Source organism: Dipodomys ordii, unplaced genomic scaffold (genome assembly GCF_000151885.1).
Source record: "Dipodomys ordii isolate 6190 unplaced genomic scaffold, Dord_2.0 Scaffold107, whole genome shotgun sequence".
Lineage (NCBI taxonomy): Eukaryota > Metazoa > Chordata > Mammalia > Rodentia > Heteromyidae > Dipodomys > Dipodomys ordii.
Genome location: NW_012267323.1, coordinates 1568794 through 1588486, shown reverse-complemented (window position 1 = coordinate 1588486; position 19693 = coordinate 1568794). Strand labels below are relative to the sequence as shown.

Below are 19693 nucleotides of genomic sequence, written 5' to 3'. Positions count from 1 at the left end.
CTAGGATGAGAGGCGTGAGCCACCGGCGCCTGTCTTCTTTTGAGTAAGGAAGGCGAGTTGGAAAACTTAACACCTGGTGAGGGACGTCTCTGAACAAGTTAGACAATATACCGCCATTAACCTGACTTGGACTGAGTGCTCTAGAGTGCTGCTTGCCTCTCCTGTAAATATTTCCCCCGGCCCTCATAAATTTAAATTGAAAACAAAAAAATGAAGCCAGACTGTGGAAACTCAGCTATTCAGAGCTGTCACCTGGCAGAAATATATTGTCACCTAGTGGTTAAAAGAAGGAGTTTGGGAGTGAAAAAACGGTTTTCTCAGAAAGCCCCTAGAAAGCTTGTTTCTCTGGGCTTTAGTTTTCTTGTTCATGGCACAAGAAGAATGATTCCTCCATTGCGGCAGAGTTAACTTTAAAGAGCAAATGAGATGAGACACAGGGGGTTTCGAAGCTCCATGTGCAGAATACAGTAAAAACTGAAGGAAGTAGTTACAACACTTAGGGAAGTGTACGAATGCAGGGCCTTCTCAGTCTTGTACAGTACTTAGAACTAAGGACAAGAGATAATATAGACCATCAATAAGTGAGTGAGTGAGTGAATACCAGGTCAGTCTAAACTTCTGAGAAGCAGAGGTGAAGGCAGGGCTAGAGTGCACGCGTCGTCTTCAGGGGAAAGTGCATGCATGAAAGGAAGCAGGGAGGGCTGGGAAGGTGGCTCAGTGGTAGAGCGCTTGCCTTGCATGCATGAAGCTCTGGGTTTGATTCCTCAGTACCACATACACAGAAAAAAAAAAGTTAGAAGTGGGCACTGTGGTTCAAGTGGTAGAGCACTAGCCTTGAGCAAAAAGAAGCTCAGAGACAGCGCCCTGAGTTCAAGTCCCAGGACTGGCAAAAAATAAAATTAAGAAAGGAAACAAGGAAGGAGCTGAGAGGGGCTGGGTAAGCTGCCTGACCTTAACGAACTCTTTTTTTTTCTTTTGGTTGGACATGGAGCTTGAACTCTGGTCCTAGGTGCTGTTCCTGAACTCTTCAGCTCAAAGCTAGCTAACTCTCCACCACTTTGAGCCACAGCGCCACTTCTGGTTTTCTGTTGGTTCATTGGAGATCAGAGACTCAGGAACTTTCCTGCCCGGGCTGGCTTTGAACCATGATCCTCAGATCTCAGCCTCCTGAGTAGCTAGGATGACAGGCATGAGCCACCAGCGCCCGGCTCATAATGAACTCTCGCTGCAGGTTAACAAAAGAGAGAAAAAAACCTCTGGTGGAAGTGTCTTTTGTAGATACAAGGAAACCCTGCTTAGGTCTTTATAAGGAACTCTTAAGACTTAAACTCACAGTAGTTCTGTGTGAGTCTGATGCATGAAAAGGACTTTGAACATGTTCTTTATTTTTCTCTCTATAACTTCAAATAACTTTCTCGTTACAAGCAGAAACTTTTCAATTTGATGTAATCCCACTCATTCATCCATCCATCCTCTTATTTTCTGGGCAATTGGAGTCCTAGTCAGAAAATAATTTTCTGTGCCTACAGTTTTCGCATTGTCTTATCTTCTCTTGAATATTACATTGAAAAGAGAACTTAGAACTCGGGAAACGTACCCTTGGGTAGCTACAAACAAGATGATCATGATCACATCGCTAATCAGGGAAGTTTGAAACAAAAATTTTAATTTGTTGATGAACTCTGAAGTAGTTTGTTATTTACCTGAGATTCTTTGCTTTTGAGAAGGCTCAACACCAAATACTCAGTGTCCAGGTGAAGTTTTTGTTTAATTAATTAATTAATTGCCAGTCCTGGGGCTTGAACTCAGGGCCTGGGCACTGTTCCTGAGCTTCATTTGCTCAAGGCTAGCCCTCTACCACTTGAGCCACAGTGCCGCTTCTGGCTTCTTCTGTGTATGTGGTACTGGGGAATTGAACCCTGGGCTTCATGCATACTAGGCAAGCACCTCTACCACTAGGCCACCTTCCCAGCCCTTTGTTTATTTTTTAATCTAGCACACATATGTAAAATGAAATTACACAATTTGTTAAGCTTCTACCACAAAAATGTGGACAGTCTTCAAAATCGAACTAGAAAATTCCCCCTAGGATGTGTAGAGTTAATTATAGAGCAACAAGGCAGGGCAAGACATGATTTATATCTGATATGCATTTACTGGCCACGGCTGATTTAATGTAGCAAAAGTCATGGGCAACCCTTAGAATCGAATGAGAAAGCGCAACTAAAAATGTTAAAGAAATTGCCCTTACTTAATTCCTTATACATAACACTGATGATTTATCACACATTAATTTTTGTCCAGACCCTTCCTCGCCCTCTAGCCTTACTGTCAGCAGCTCACAGCTGAATTTCAGAGCTGTGTTTCTTGCAGGAGGAGCCTGGGATCCACCTTGGGCAATGTCTCCCTGACCAGGCCTCTCAGATGTGGAGGCTTCCTGCCCATCCCCCGCTCAGCCGCCCCTTCTTAATTTCCCCCTCCAGACTTTCCTGCAGCAAGTCCTGAGCCTCTCGTTGGTGCTTAGAGAAAAGTCTGACCTTGAGAAGTTGTGCTTGGCTGACCCGTAAGGAAATCCACATGCCCTTCTCAGCTGTGGGGGAAGAGAGAGAGGTCCCCCTACTGTACCATAATTCTTTTTTTTTAAATTTTATTGCAAAGATGATGTACAAAGGGGTTACAGTTACATAAGTAAGGAAACGAAGTTCGACATTTCTTGTCAAACATTATTACTCCCTCCATATACATTAATTCTTTTTTTTTTTTGTTAATTGTGGGGCTTGAACTCTGGGCCTGGACACTCTCCCTCAACTCTTCAGCTCTACCACTTACTTGAACCACAGCGCCACTTCCGGTTTTCTAATGGTTCCTTAGAGATAAGAGTCTCACGGACTGTCCTGCCCACGCTGGTTTTGAACCGTGATCCTCAGCTCTCAGCCTCCTCACTAGCTGGGATGACAGGCGTGAGCCACCGGCGCCCGGCTTACCTTCATTCTTATGGAGATTCTTTGGCTGGCTCTTGAAACCCAGTCAATATAATTCATAAGAGAAGAGCATTAAGTTGTATTAATTTCACACATACCTGGTGATTTTCACAAGAGAATAAAATCCACAGAGATGCCTACCACGTAATGCATTTGTACTCTTAAGATAAGGAATGACAAGGTAACCGGACTAGGATAGTCAGTTGTAGGGATGTTAGTAAGAGATGTATGGGGTGAGAACTACCAAAGAAGTTGGTGTAAGACAAGGGTTACTTCAAAGAATGTGCTTCTTCAGGTCCATTGTAGTCTCCATACTGACTTCCAGTGACCAAGGCTATTTAACAACTTCTGTTGTTAAATAACCGTTGTGGGAAGCATGCGCCTTCTTGAAAGAGCCTGGGTAGCTGGTTGTGCATGGGGAAGACAGGTCAGCTGACTGCCGCGGACCGGGTTCTGTCGGGCTGACGGAGGACACCTAGGGGAGGAACCTGGAATAGGATGGGGAGATGGCAGACAGACAACTCACACACAAGAGGAGTGGATGCTGAATGCGATTTAATGCAGAGGATAGCAAACTTTTATAACAAAAGTCTTCATGAGAAAGGGCAAAAGGTTACACAATCTTGCTGCATGGCTTCAATTTTTGGGTGGTCACCAGCTGATCGCCTGATAGGCACTTGTTTCCGGCTTATCTCTAAGAAATATAGCAATTACGATGTTTGTCACCAATTAACCATTACCTATCTTTATAGAGGCCTTAACTTTCCCAAATAGATCTTTCCTGTTTCTTCTTTAATAGTAAACCTCAAGGAGACCTGGATCTAGCAATTCTCTTAGTAAATAGCAGGAAATTCTTTCTCCTAAATAATTGCCTCAGCAATTGCCATACATTCTTTCTGTTCTAGCTGAGCCTACAGCTTCTTGTAAATCCCTTACAAACAATTCCTTCTGCTGAAGTGACTTTGTGAAACCCCCAATACTTTTATATTTACTTATAACTTGTCTACTAAACTCCATAAGAGGGGTTTCAGGGTAGCACATAAGTCTGGTGAGTTAGTCATATTTTTAAGACACTCATCAGATATTGGAGTCGTCAACACTCTTAAGAAAGAGCTTTGAATAAGGGAACGTAAGTACAAAGAGCAGTAGAAACAGTAAAAGATTAATAGGCACTCTTATGCAGTGAAGAAAGGCAGAAACACATCTTTCCCAGGGGTTTGCCAGCCTTTTCCCAGGAGTAGGCCTCTTAGAAGCCCTATTCTCCGAGGTAGACTTCGGTGAAGTCCCAAAACTCAGAGATAGGTCTCTGAAGCCCCTATCATGGTCTGATAGATGGTTTCCCATGCTAAGCAGACTCTTCTGGGGTCGGCGTGGCAGCTGACCTCCCTGCAGTTACAGTCAGTTCTCCACGTGATGTCTGCTGGAAACAATGAGCAGACCAATAAATCCGTGCATATTTTGAGATGCCATATGTTTAACTCCTCCATGGGCTACTCTGTGCCTTATGGCATCATCTCTTCCTTTAAAATGTCCAAGTATGGGGCCGAGAAGGTGGCCAAGTGGTAGAGTGCTTGCCTAGCCTGCATGAAGCCCTCGATTTCCCAGTACCACATACACAGAAAAAGCCAGAAGTTGTACTGTGGCTCACGTGGTAGAGCTCTAGCCTTGAGCTAGAGTGCCCAGGTCCTGAGTTCAAGCCCCTGGACTGGCAAAAATAAATGTCCAAGTAGAAATATGGTGATTTGAAGGCATGTGAGCGTGATCATATTTTGACTGTCTTCATTTAAAACAGACACAAACTCAGTAGCCCCACTTCTAACTACCTGGGAGAAAAATGCAATCCTATCTTCAAGAAGATTGGCATAGAAAAATTCTGAGTAGGTTTGTTTATTCGTAAGTACTAAAAATACAAAACAAATCAAGTGTCCATCAACAGGTGAGTGCATCAGCAAACCTGTAGATTATCAGTGCGATGTGTACTTGGCAGTGACAAAGAACAGCTACCCCTATCCACCCCCATACAACTAGCAGGGAAGTCTTGGAGCAATTGCTTCTAATCACAGCTCTTTCTCCCCATGATCTCTCAGCCGTATTTTAACTAGGTATGACAAGAATATTTTCACGTGTATGTTCAGTTTCTTTACGAAGATCTCAAGTCAGCACATGTATGTCTACAGGGCTAGAAGTGAGGCCTCTGGATTTCTAAGGTGATGGTAGTGGCGGGGAATTGACTCCAAAGGGACACCGGGGTGACAGGAACACTTGTCATCTGGCTTGTGCTGGTGGTTTGCTGGATTTAATTGTTATTTGTTTTCCCAAACTCACTGAACTCTGCACTTTAAGTGAGTGCATTTTATCTCCCATGAAATCGATCTCGATCACATTAATTAATGGAAAATGATTGCTGAAGTGTCCAGACTGTAAAAAAAGAAGAAAGAAAGCATCATCTGTCTTTATTCGACTACCGAGTGGCTGGGCGTGAGGTAGATAAAGCATGCCGACAGAAAACACCTGGACGGTCTATAGACATCACTTGGTAAAACAATGACCTTAGGTCAAAACTGGTCACAGGAAGTGTAGTTGTGGGGGGGACCCAAAAATCTAAGTGACGGGCCATCCTACCAATAAAGGGCCCCCTATCCACTCAAGTGGCCCAGGCCCAGGAGAACAAAAGCGATAGCTGGACTCCAGACACATCCATGGCAGAGAAGCCAGTGGGACGGCCTGGCTCTTTTCATTGTCAGAAAAGAAGAGCAGTTCCTGGGTGGAGCCTCTTCCATATTCCTTGTGCCCCCACCATTTCCAGAGCTTGGTATTTATTTATTTATTTTTGGTGGGTACTAGAATTTGAACACTGGGTCTCACATTCGCGCTGCTTACTTGCAGGGCTGGACTGCTACACTTGAGCCATGCCTCCAGCCTGGATTATTGTTAGCTCTTCTGGAGACAGAGGGTCTTTCAGCTTTTTCTGCCTCAGGTTGACCTCTCGCCACAATCCAGATCGCAACCTCCCCAGTAGCTAAGGTAACAGGCGTATGAGTCACCGGCACCTGGCATATCCAGAGCCTTCCCTGTCCTCAAGCCTCGGTTTATGAACACAAAACTGATGGCGGCTTTATTTCATATCTGTCGCATATTCCGCTGGGTGACATCTGTTTTATGATGGTGTTTCCACCCAGCTGTAATATTCATTTCCAGGAATAAAGGCTCCTTCAGTCACTCACTAATTTTCAGCGTTCTAGAGAATAATTACCCTGAATCTAATATTGAGTGAAAATGTGCTGATTCTCTACTCAGAGGCGTTTTTAATAATTTAGAGTATTCCTTCTGCACGACAAGTCCCTAAATGAAATTTAGAAGATAATATCCAATTGGAAATATTAAACTGAATGCAAATTAACTCCTGCCCACCAGCCACTTCCTCCTGGTGTCTTAAGCAAGCATAATAGGAACAGGATGACAGTCAGTTCCCAGGGTAACAGGTATTCATCGGAAAAACTAGAACCCATGCATCACACAAAGCAAATTCCTTTTTTGTGTGAAATGATACTGGAGTTTTGAACTCAGGACCTGGCCCCTACTAGCCAGGCACTCTACCACTTGAACTCTCCTCCCAGCCCTTTCTTGCTATAGTTATTTTTCAGATAGGGTCTTGTGCCTTTTTGCCCAGCACCAGCCACAGACAGTGATTCTGCGGCTCCTTGCTGTCATGAAGCTGGGGTTACAAGCACATAGCACTATACCTGACCCTCAAAAGAAGTTTTGGGGCCGGGCATTGGTGGCTCACACCTGTCATCCTAGCTACTCAGGAAGCTGAGATCTGAGGATCGCCGTTCAAAGCCAGCCCAGGCAGAAAACTCTGTGAGACTCTTGTCTCCAGTAAACCACCAGAAAACTGGAAGTGACACTTTGGTTCAAGTGGTAGAGCACTCACCTTGAGCTGAAGAACTGAGGGACAGCACCCAGGCCCAGAGTTCAAGCCCCACGACCAACAAAAATCAAGTATAACCCGTTTCAGTTCTTCAACTTGCTTCTGCAGTTGTACATGGAACCCCGGAAATGGTGATGAATAATTCCAGTCACCCAGGACCCCCTGGTCACGAGGTCATAACCATCATCACTAGATGAATTAAGTAGAGTATGGAATGCAATATCTTACTTTCATTTTTGCATTTATGAAAAAAATATAAAAATCACTCTGGCTGATTAGTTCCACTTGTCAATTTATAGTCTTAATGATGTCCAGCTGGGCTAATTAGCACCTAGCAAAATTATCTTCCTTCTCAGGACTGTGGACAGCTAGCTCCCCAGGACTTCAGCCAAGTCTCCACATACATATGCTAGATGTAGAACCCAAGCCAGGAGACACTAGTGTCATGTTGGGGGAGCTCAGAGAGGCCACCATCATAGCCAGGGGCAGAACCTGGAACAGAGTCCTTTAAAGGATGCTACTCTGCCAGCCGCTCAGCCCATAAACCAGCAGCCAAGATCTCGAGCTAACTAAATACATGGTCCATGTAAATATATTTAGCGCTAAGGAGTATAATAAAAGGCATGAATATGCATTAGTTTTCCACTACAGTTTTGTTTGGGATTTAGGCCAAACTTGCTAAATCAAAATACAAAAACCTGGTAGATGTAACTGGGGCATTTGCAACGGAAATAACGTGCGTAGTGACTTCAGCTGATTTAATGGAACCCTCTGTTTTGGGTTTATGGTGAAATCAGTGATTTCCCCGATAAAACGGGGATCCATTATCCACTCTGCCTCAGAGTCTCTGAAGTACTACTTCTGTCACTTTCCCCTTCAGTTAGATGTAAAGAAATTCCAGCAGGCCACTTTTCTGTGGTATAGATTTTTTTTTTTTTTACACAGGGAAAAGTCTGCGCAGAATTTAAATGGGTATATAATTTTTGCCTCCCATAGGGTTGCATCTGGTATTAGAATATCCCAGGTATGATTAACTCTGCAGAGTTCAGCATTTGACTCATAAATCTTTTGCAATAAGCAGAACATATTATATTAAAGAAGGGCATGCCGGGTGCCGGTGGCTCACGCCTATAATCCTAGCTACTCAGGAGGCTGAGATCTGAAGATCGCGGTTCAAAGCCAGCCCCAGCAGGAAAGGCCATGAAACTCTTTATCTCCAATAAACCACCAGAAAACCAGAAGTGGTGGTATGGCTCAAGTGGTAGAGCGCTCGCTTTGAGCTGAAGAACTCAGGGACAGCGCCCAGGCCCAGAGTTCAAGCTCCAGGACCGCAAAAAAAAAAAATGGGCAGGCCCTAGAAGTGATTGTGGGCGTGCATCTTTAACTTATATTGTAGACAGCTATGAAGTGTTCTCCGAAATTTTCTGGTCTACAAGAGATTTTTCTTAAGATCACACTTAGTTGTAGCAGACTCTAGATTATCGTAACAATACTATGATCCTCGCTGGTAAATGGGAGCGAAAAGGGTGGCGCTTTGGCTAGGATGCTGGTGTTGCTTATTATATCCTGGGAGTGACCCGATTTCAAAGGAAGATCTTTGCAGATGTAACTAAAGTAGGAACCTGCAGATGAGCTCGTGGTGGGTTACCGTGGGCCTTGCACATAACGGCTAGTCCATCCTAGAGAACGCAATTCCATCTGAAGAGCTTGTACAACAGCCTCTGTAAGTGTTGCACCCAGGATGGCCAGCACGATCTTGGAAGGAGGCATGGGCACTCAGGAACTTTGTCTGATGGGGCTTTGTCTTTGTCTGATGGGGCTGCTCTAACGAAATACCTGAGAACATTATGAGTCTGTAATCTGACAAGTATGGCCTCAAGCTTCAGTCCCCCCAAAGGATCTAGGGTTGTAGGCCTGAGCCGCCAGGCTCCCCTTCTTTAAAATGACCGGCCTGCTAGAAGGAAGCTGCTTTGCACTTTGACTAGCATGATGTTTGTTGCATTCTAACCTCATCTCTGGAAAATTCCATTGTATACTCATGGGGAGGGGGGAGGGCGGGAAAGGAGTGAAAAGCAACATCTTCGTATCTCAGGGCCTCGCTGGGGCACCTGAACTTCACTAGGAACTGCCACTCTTGGCACAAAGTAAAGCAACTGAAAGAGTAAGCATTAAGTATTCTGGGACATCATGAATAATTTCTCCAATTTGTACTTGCTCTGCTAAAGCATTCTTAATAAAAATGGAATGGGGATAATGAAGCAGTGGGAGCCGGTTGCACAAATAGGACGCTTTAAGGTTTAAAAAAAAAAAAAGCTCTACTGTATTTGAATTTCATGGGTACGCAATCATTAATAAGCAGAATGAATCTTGCGAGTGTTATTGTGATGCTCTTTAAAAAAAAAAAAAACTCTGCAGTCTTACTGAGATAGTGTACTTTGATACTTGAACCAACATCATTTTATGTGCTAAGTAGGTAAGTTTGCCAGATCCTGAAATTGTCTGAAGGAGCCTCCTCGGGGGATAATTACCCGGCGAAAATACATTCATTTACTACTCTGTGTCTCCCAGAGAGCTCGGGACTTTCTAAATCAATCACCCCAGGGCCTGGCTTCCACACGGGCTAGTAGGCTCAGCCGTTTTCTCATCATTGAGGAATCCCAAATAAGATGCAAATGAGCTAATAAATTATTTGGCGTTACTCTTCAGTCTCTCAGGAAAATTCGTCCTATTGAGAGCAGTTCGTCTCAGCAAACGCAATCAACACATGATAGCAAGTTTATATTTAGCTTTTATCGTGATAAAGAGGAAGCTTTCCGATGCTCTACCCCTTGTGCCCAGAGATCTCAGCAAGTATCCTCGGATGGGTCATTCAACGTCAGTGTTGATGAATTACACATCTACAGCACTCTTTATTTTCGTTTATCCAGTTACATTCCTGAGCGAAGGCCCGGCTGTCTTTTGTTTCATTTTTCTCTTGTGAAGATACGAAACTGTTTTTAGTCGAATGAAAAATGAGGCGTTCTTGACAAAGGCCCCATACTGATGGAAGAAACACATTTTTGGAGGGGCCCAGGGAACTGGGGTCAGAATCTTGTTTTTCTCCTCCATTGCACTTTTGACAGCCGTGCGCTCACAGATAGTATCTACATACATAGAACTAGAAGTGAGCCGGGCGCAGGTGGCTCACGCCTGTAATCCTAGCTACTCAGGAGACTGAGATCTGAGGATCCCAGCTCGGGCAGAAATGTTCCCATAACTGTCTCCAGTAAACCAGCAAAAGAGCTGGAAGTGGAGCTATGGCTTAAGTGGTAGAGTGCCAGCCTGAGCAAACAAGGCAAGTTTGAACATGGGGCCCTGAATTTGAATCCCAGTACTGGCACACATGCATATACACAAACACATTCAGAGAGAAAGAGAGAGGAGAAGGAGAGGGAGACGGGAGAGAGAGGTTTATTTATACTGTATGTATATATTTGAGAACGTGTATGAGAAATTTTTACCCGCTCCATTGATCATAAGCTCTGCTAATTTTGATCATTTTCATACCTATAAATCAGTATAATTAGTGACTTGTAAGATATACCAAATACATATTTGCTTAATGAACTTGGTGGAGATTATATATGGTAAAATATTGCAAGCCCTGGGTGAGTTGAAAGCATCATAATCATTATTTATAATAGTGGATAGACTATTGAAAATGGTGATCAGTAAAAAAAAAAATCTAGGTTCTACTGTGATATGAAATTCCTATTTTTTTTCAAATGCCTATCAGTAATCCATAAGACTTATGCAACAATCTGGATCAATAGCTCAAAGGATCCAGAAACTTGCCCAGGTATAAATTTCTTTTATGAAAAATGCTTTATTTAATGAAAAAGAAGATTCATATTAAGTAAGTGATCTTGTTGAAAAAATAATAGATTCCTGCTGTGTACTGCCCATATAAATTCTAGTAAACTAAAACCTTAAATACATAAAGCATTAAACAAATAATAAAGATAAAATTTGGAGAATAATTTACAATCCTGAAATAAATCCAAGAAGTACAAAGTCTTAAAAGTATTGCTTATATAAGAATACAGCTGGGAAAGTGGCTCAGTGGTAGAGTGCTTGCCTTGTATGCATGAGGCCCTGGGTTCGATTCCTCAGCACCACATAAGCAGAAAAAGCTGGAAGCGGCACTGCGGCTCAAGTGGTAGGTTAATAGCCTTGAGCTGAAGAGCTGAGGGACAGTGCTCAGGCCCAGAGTTCAAGCCCCACGACCGACAAAAAAAAAAAAAAAAAACCTTCGGTCTAGCCCAAAATGTAATAAAAATCAAGAGATAAATAAGGAACAACAGGTTAAGAAAATATAACTTTTACAAAGCATGCATTTTGTAATATTTAAACTATCATAATTATCTATTCTCTTCAACCAATAAGACAAAAACTGCCCAACTGAAAAATCAACAAAGAAAACGGGTGATTTCATGAAGAACTGCCACAAACGGCTCATAATAATTCAACCTTATTAATTATTCAGTAAATAAAAATTTTAAACTATAGTATGTCCATTTTAGCGAAAAGTGGAAGAAAGTGGGATTTTTTTTTTTTTTTGGCCTGTCCTGGGGCTTGAACTCAGGGCCTGGGGGCTTGCTGTTCCTGAGCCTCTTTGAGTTCAAGGTAGCACTCTACTACTTACCACAGCGCCACTTCCGGCTTTTTCTGAGTAGTGTATTGGAGATAAGAATCTCATGTATTTTTCCTCCTGAATAGCTAGGATGACAGGTGTGAGCCACTGGTACCTGGCTTTTGAACTTGGGTTTATTTTGATCTGTAGCACCAAGTCAGCATTTCAAGAGGAAGTACCCAATTCAACCATGGCCAGATTACCCAGGGTATTACCCAGCTTATAGAAGCTTCTAGTAAATACAGTCAGAAAACTTGGCCTGAATTGATGTGTATAATCAGTACTTTCTTGAATGAATTTTTTTTTTTGCCTGTCCTGTGGTTTGAACTCAGGGCCTGGGCACTGTCTCTGAGCTGCTTTTGCCCAAAGCTAGCACTCTACCACTTGAGCCACAGCACCACTTCCAGCTTTAGTCTTTTTTGCTTATGTGGTGCTGAGAAATTGAACCCAGGGCCTCAGGCATGCAAGGCAAGCGCTCTACGACTGAGCCACCTTCCCAGCCCTGAAATGGAAATTTTTAATGAAAGCCATGCCCCATAATATCCAGGCAGACTACCCTCGTGGTTCTGCGATCATGGCCTATCCTTATTCTATTAACATTTCTTCTTCCTATCAGTGAGCAAGGAATGCCATATACCAAGCAAGCATCCTCTGGCAGTTTCCTGTCTGTCTCCAGCTGGCTAGTTAGCAGTGGGACTGCCAATGGGACATGTTTTCCAGGAGGTGGAAAAAAAAAACCACTTTTTTTTTTTTCCTGGAGGTAGAAAAACAAAATTATGGCTCTAGGATTTCATTAAGGAGGAAATCCTATTTGGATTACAAGATGCTTTCTCTGCCAGTGAACAAGTTGCCAAATGTACTCCAGCCTGAAAGAAACCGTAGTGAGTTCAGTTTGGGACAGAGGCCTTTGGTAGCAATTTACATCTTCTAACGGAGGGGGGGGGCGTGGGAGGGGGACAGGACAGAGGGTGGGGGCTGAGGATGTGGCTTAGTGGTAGAGTGCTCGCCTAGCATGCATGAAGCCCTGGGTTCAATTCCTCAGTACCACATACACAGGAAAAGCCGGAAGTGGCGCTGTGGATCAAGTGATAGAGCACTAGCCTTGAGCCAAAGAAGCTCAGGGACAGTGCCCAGGCCCTGAGTTCAAGCCCCACGACTAGCAAGCAAACAAATAAGTCAATTAATCAATCAATCATCTACTTTTGAGAACATTTTGACAAGTACTTGGCCAGGAACAGAACATGATGGTCTATTTTTTTTTATGATGGTCTATTTTTGTTTTTGTTTTTGCCAATCCTAGGGCTTGAACTCAGGGCCTGCATACTGTCCCTGAGCTTCATTTGCTCAAGGCTAGCACTCGACCACTTGAACCACAGGGCCACTTCTGTCTTTTTCTGTATATCCGGTACTGAGGAATCGAACCCGGGGCTTCATGCATGTTAGGCAAGCACTCTACCACTGAGCCATCTTCCTAGCCGCCTGATGATCTATTCTTTCACCACCCAAAGTAGGGCTACTTGGGCTTTTGTAGCCTGACCATCATCCCGAATTCCATCAAGTCCCTTCAAGGTGATGTAAGCACCCTGGCTGGACTGGACTGGACTGGACTGTGTTTTTTGTTTTTGTTTTTTTGGGTCCAGTCATGAGCCTGAACTCTGGGTCTGGGTGCTGTCCCTCAGCTCTTCAGCTCAACGCCAACACTCTACCACTTGAGCCACAGCACCACTTCCGGCTTTTATTTTCTGCTTATGGGGTGCTGAGGAATTGAACCCAGGGCCCCATGCGTGCAAGGCAAGCACTCTACCACTGAGCCACCTTCCCAGCCCCTGGATTGTGTTTTTGTGTACCCTTATATTCACCCGCAGAGTCCCTGAATCCCCACTTGGGAGATGCCGAGCATCCTAGAATGGCTAAGACCCTAGCCTAGCCAATGCCACCAAGTATTAAACCTTGGAGCAGCAGAGCAACCTGAAATCATGTAGTTCAGACTGTACCTTGGAGGCAACAGAGCTGTTACTATCCCTAATGTATAGCTAAGTCACCTGAGGCCCAGGGAAACTAAACCGATTGCCGAAAGCCACAGACCTAGGTGCATTCTGCCACCAACCCCAGTCTCCAGCTACAGAGTACCAGCTCCTTCAGGCTCTCTGGGCAAATAACCTCACTCCACTGGACAGAATGGATTTTCTGGCCTGGAATCATTCATCTAGTTGAGAAACGACAGTTTCTTTTCTTTTTTTAACCTAGCCACTTTGGCTTCTGTTCTTCAAAGCAGAAAAGAAAATTGTGCAGAGAACTCTTAAAATTTTTGCCTAAGGGAAATCATCTTGACAGGATAACATCCCAGATGCTAGAGCTCAAAGGAGACATTTCCCAAAGGGTGTGTGTGAGAGAGAGAGAGAGAGAAAGAGAAGATTGTTACTCAGGAACGCAGCAGAACCTACTGTCCTATATATAAAACAGGTACTGTACTTAAATTTAGCCTTCCTTACAGAAAAGGTCATGAATATGCATTCTGGCTAAGAACATCATTTCTTTTCGCAGCCTCATGTGCGATGCCGTGGGCTAAGTTAATTTTAGCCTGGAGTTTTCAGGGTTTGTTTTAGGAAAGGTCAGGGTACTAACCGATAGCTTGTCATGTGAAAGAAGAAAGCACAGAAAGGGGTAGAATGCCAAGTCATCACAACCCCGTCCCAGGAGTGAAAGGCACGGCTGGCGGTGGAGGTTCGGTTCCATTTGCGATGAGTGATAGTACGGCCACCGTCGATTTGATCAGCCGGGTGCCGTGAAAGTCACCTGTCCCCCTCTGGGATTGTGGGGTGCTGCCAGCTGCCTTCCTCTGAACCAGACGGTGGAGTGGGTATCTATGCACCCCACGCGAGCAGATTCTGTGCCAAAGGAGATAGAGAAAAAACTTCATGCAGACTAGGAGATGAGGCCTGGGGAGCTGGTGGGAGGGCGTGGCTCCCTCCTTCCCCCCAGTAAGGCCAGGTCTAGGGAAACTGGAGCCCTTCCAAGGGCCTGAGGCTGCATCTTCTCTCTGTGGGGCCCGGGGTCTAGGGGTGGTGGACAGGGTGCCGGCTGGGGTGGCAGAAAGGGACCCCCATCTCAGGGCCACTTAGAAGCCCAACCCAGGGGAAACAGGCCCTTGGATCATCCAGAGTGGACACATTCTGTGTTAGAAATGCTCGGTGGTCTCATCACAGAGTGACTGAGCACTTGCAGGAGAGTGGTTGTGGCTGAATTTGTCTTTTTGTTGTTAATGTTGGTCATGGGGCTTGAATTCTGGGCCTGGACGCTGTCCCTCAGCTCTTCAGCTCAAGGCGAGCACTCTACTACTTGAGCCACAACGCCACATCTGGTTTTCTGTAGTTTATTGGAGATAAGAGTCTCACGGACTTTACTTGCCCAGGCTGGCTTTGAACCGTGATCCTCAGATCTCAGTCTCCTGAGTAGCTAGGATGACAGGCGTGAGCCACCAACACTTGGCTGTAAGTTATATTTCTTCCAGTGAAATACTTAAAATACCTCAGAAGTTTGAAAGCAAAGGAGGAGGAGAGAGGCATAAAGAAAAAATAAAAAGAAGAGACGGACAGCAAAAATAACGGAATGAAGTAAGTGTATGAGAAACAGACTCAGAGCAAGTAGGAGAGAGAGAAAATGGGCAACTGTGAAATTAAAAGTCAGGGAGACAAGGAAGGGGAGAAAGAGGATGTCAAATAGAAGCCCCAGAATTCTCTCGTTCCATCCTGAGGATGCTCCTACCGGATGGAGAAACTCGAAATCTCTTGGTGGATTTTTAGCTTTAATGTACTTCTCCTGCTGTGATTATCTTGTCATCTGAATGTGAAGTGAACGAAGACTTTGGTAAAACACGACTCCTCCATGCTCAGCTGGTACTTGAGAATCAGCGAGCTGAAGAGAAACAGGCTGTGTTGAAATGACTCAATACATCAGAGCCCTCCATATGGCTCCTCCAAAGATTGGCACCATCGCTTTGAATATATGTCATTGTGTCATTTTGGCTGACGAATTTTGATTCTGTGTAATCTCTCATATTGTTGTAGGAAAACATAGATTTAAGAAACAACAGATTTTTAAAGTCTTGTCAGAGAATTCTACATCTGTGAAGTATTCTACTTTCAAAGGATTCTGGAATTGATTAAAACACTTTTTTTTTTCTTCCTAAAAATCCCTCCCCCATCCCCCATTGGAGAGGGCAGGGATCAGAGTCTCACAGACTTTCCTGCCCAGGCTGGCTTTGAACCATGATCCTCAGATCTCAGCCTCCTGAGTAGCTAGGATGACAGGCGTGAGCCTTTGCCCAGATTTTTATATACAGGGTAATAAAGGTACTCAACTCCTAATCCTCAGACCCCAGATTCCAGGCTTTTCCTTGCTAGATGGAAATCAGCATCTACAATAAATTGAAAACTAGTGCTTTGTATTATAGTTCAGAATAACTTTATGAGCAAAGTCTAAAATGCCTGCTGTTTTACTGTAGCATAAGATCATTAGGTAATTTCCTCCCCTCCCCATCCAAAAGTTTTCTCTATTTCTGGCCCCTATTAGCAAATTACAGTTTATATTGCTATACTTCATGGTGGTCCATTCTTGGGCTCGCTTTTGTAAGAGTGCTGTAAGCACACTGAGTCTATTTTAGTTACTAATAACCTTGCATCAAGTAGCTTGAGTTATTGACATCCGTTTAAGTGGGTATTCTTTAAAACAAAACAGAAACAACCAAGATGTGTGTAGGTGTAAATAGGACCCAGAGAAAATGAACTCATTTTCAGAAGCCTTCTTAGCCTGTGAGAAGAGAACTGTGATGTTTTCCCAAGCTTGTCAAAATGTCAGGATGACATAATGTCGTATCTTTTAGATCTTTGGTCTCACTACTCGCATTTTCTTTTATTAAAAAAGAACAACCAACAAACTTGTAGAAGAATATTCCTGTAATCTTCTTACTGCCTCTGCTGACACCTTTGTGTTTTTGTGTTATCTGGCCCTTCTACCGTGCATCTTGTCTGATTCTGCTCCTGTTTCAGATGAAGAGAGTTTACATTAAAAGATGATCTGGAAGTGGCGCTGTGGCTCAAGTGGTAGAGCGCTCGCCTTGAGCTGAAGAGCTGAGGGACAGCGCCCAAGACCAGAGTTCAAGCCCCATGACCAACAACAACAAAAAAGTAGATGATGATTTCTTCTTGTTTCATGGTTTTGGTCGCCTGCCTTCAAGAGATAGTCATGCACTCAAGCGTCCTTTTCCCTCACTAGTTTTGCTGAGTGTTGATATCTGGCGGCAAGCTGAGGTCCAGCTGTGTCGTGTGGAAGCTTTGTCGGTCTGATCAGAACGGAACACACATCTGCGGGCGAAGCTCGGGGGAGCTGCCCCTGTCTCCCTGCCATCGTAATGACTGTGCCTCCTCATTCCTCATTCCAGACATACCTGAAGACACGCTGACAGCTGAGGAGTATTATGCCGATGGATTTGATTCCTGTTCCGAAGAGAGTGAAGAGCAGGAAGAAGAAATTGTATTCCCAGGACCAGAGCTGGAGATCAACGATGAGAGCCCCCCGTCTGGTGATAGAACCAATCACCAGGTATCTCCCTCTCCGGCACCCCTGACCTCAAGCAATGGAGCTGTCCAGAGTTCTGACTGTACTCTCCACTAGAAAGCTCTATTGACACCTTACAGTGAAGTGGAGGGTGAGCGTTCCAGAGGTTTTGTAATGGGTTCCATGTGATAAGTCTTGATTTTTAAGGGGGCAGGGGCAGGTAGGGCCTCAAGAAATTCTGAGGGCTGGGAAGGTGGCTCAGCAGTAGAGTGCCTGCCTAAGCATGCATGAAGCCCTGGGTTCGATTCCTCAACAACACTTACACAGGGGGGGAAAAAGCCAGAAATGGCGCTCTGGTTCAAGTGGTAGAGACCTAGCCTTGAGCAAAAAGAAGCTCAGGGACAGTGCTCGGGACCTGAGTTCAAGCCCCACGACTGGTTAAAAAAAGAAAGAAAGCAAGTAAAAGAAATTCTAAGAATCTGATCTGGACTCCGTTGATGCAGGAAGAGCTAATATCCACAGTACTAACTGGGGGACAGAGCATCTATGCTCACGGAAGACCCGTACGACCATTGGTTTAAGCAGTCTTTAGCAGGGAGACTGCTAAGTGGATCTCCGAGGCTTACCAATTAATTGAATGCCAATATCGCTGTATAAAGACTCACTCCGTTCTGGAGACGAGACCCCGAGAGCTTGGGCTGAGAGGATGTTTCCTCTATAAATGCCTTTGTGATGGATCTCTTGACTTAGCAAGGCCAGGCCTGAGGTGGGTGAGAGGTCAGGACACAGCCCTGACCTGCGCCTGCTCTGCTGGCGACGTCAGCAAGAGGTTGGTAAGGGTGAAGACGACTTGGAAATGTCCATGCATGTACCCCGCTTTCTTTGGAGGCGATAAACCTGGTAACTCTCGTCATCCTGGACTTCCATGAGGTACAAAAGCTTTTTATTAACTGGGAACCATTCAGCTACTGAGCAGCATCTCTGGCCCTCACCCATCCCTCCCAAGCATTTGTTTTTTGGTAGTACTAGTTTTTATTTTTGGTCGGTTGTGGGGCTTGAACTCTGGGCCTGGGCGCTGTCCCTCAGCTCTTCAGCTCAAGGCTAGCTCTCTACCACCTGAGCCACAGCGCCACTTCCAGCTTTTCTTCTGCTTATGTGGTACTGAGGAATCGAACCCAGGACCTCATGCATGCAAGACAAGCACTCTGTCACTGAGCCACCTTCCCAGCCCCAGTACTATGGTTTGAATCCAAGATCTCATGCTTACTACACATGTGCTTTACCACTGAGCCATGCCTCTAGCCCTTTTTTGCACTGGTTATTTTTTCATGTAGAATCTCACTTCCTACCCAGGCATGAGTTCTACCTGGTGATAGCCTGGAACCATGATCCTCTTATTCTCAACCTCCCAAGACATGAGCCACCAATGCTTGATTTCAAGGAACCTTGTGGGGGTGGGGGTGGGTGGGAGGTCATGGGGCTTGAACTCTGGGCCTGGGTGCTGTCCCTTAGCTCTTCAGCTCAAGGCGAGCACTCTACCACTTGAGCCACAGCACCACTTCCAGTTTTCTAGTGGGTTATTGGAGATCAGAGTCTCACAGACTTTCCTGCCCGGGCTGTCTTTGAACCACGATCCTCAGCTCTCAGCCTCCTGAGTAGCTAGGATGTCAGGCATGAACGAGCCCCCGGCGCCTGGCTTTAACCAACCATTTTTAATAGACTAAGCAACCCAACATAATATTTAAATAAAACCAAGGAGAAATGTTTCCTAAGTTCTACGTGAGAGGAGGGAGAGACAGGAAGAAGAGAACCAGTAAGGTTATAGGTATAGGGCAAAGCAAAGAAAGAGAGAATGAGAAAAGGAAAGAGAGAAAGAATGCAAGAATTTAAAAGCCATGAGGATAGCAATAATTAAATTATTGGCAAAAATACAAGATGAATGAGAGCTAAGGCTCAGAATACCAATATAAAAACTTTCCTTATACCATTTTCCCATTTCCCCTCAGGGGACTCTGGGAGAAAAACAACACCTCTTTCCACAAATTAAAAATGTAATTTCCATTTGGTTCTGAGCCACCGATAGAAACAATGGAGCAAAGTATTATTATAAGATTACAGAAACTGCATTCTATACATATGGTTGCAAAAAACATATGGTATACAAAAGGCAAACTCAGTTTCTGCTCAGAACGTCAAGTGGTAAAACCTTATTTACTACCATTATAATTTAAAATGTTTCTAAATAAAAGAAGGCCAACTTAGCCTTAGGAGTAGAATATCTTACATACTCCACCCAGGAGGGTGGCTTTGGCATACATGCTAGAATACAGTAATGGAAATCAGATTACCTATATATGAGTCACCTTTGTCATTTGCAGATTGTATGGCCTGGTATAGATGCCTCTGTTTTCTAATCTCTTAAACAGGAGGATATGGCCATAGAGAGGTTTTAAGATTAAATGAAGTGACCGATACGAAGCATTTAGGATAATTTCTAGAACCTAATTTCTTATTTTTTATTTATTTATTGTCTGTCAGTTGTTGGGGCTTGAA

At 44.3% G+C, this 19693-nt stretch overlaps 1 protein-coding gene across 1 annotated transcript in view; it reads left to right on the top strand.

The window, feature by feature from the left end:
• Positions 1-19693, top strand: part of Nek11 (NIMA-related kinase 11) — a 115698-nt gene that overhangs the window by 58400 nt on the left and 37605 nt on the right. The window contains exon 13 of the mRNA XM_013028041.1: positions 17025-17165. Within this exon, the coding sequence (XP_012883495.1) occupies positions 17025-17165 (141 nt within the window). The remainder of the gene's footprint in view (positions 1-17024; positions 17166-19693) is intronic.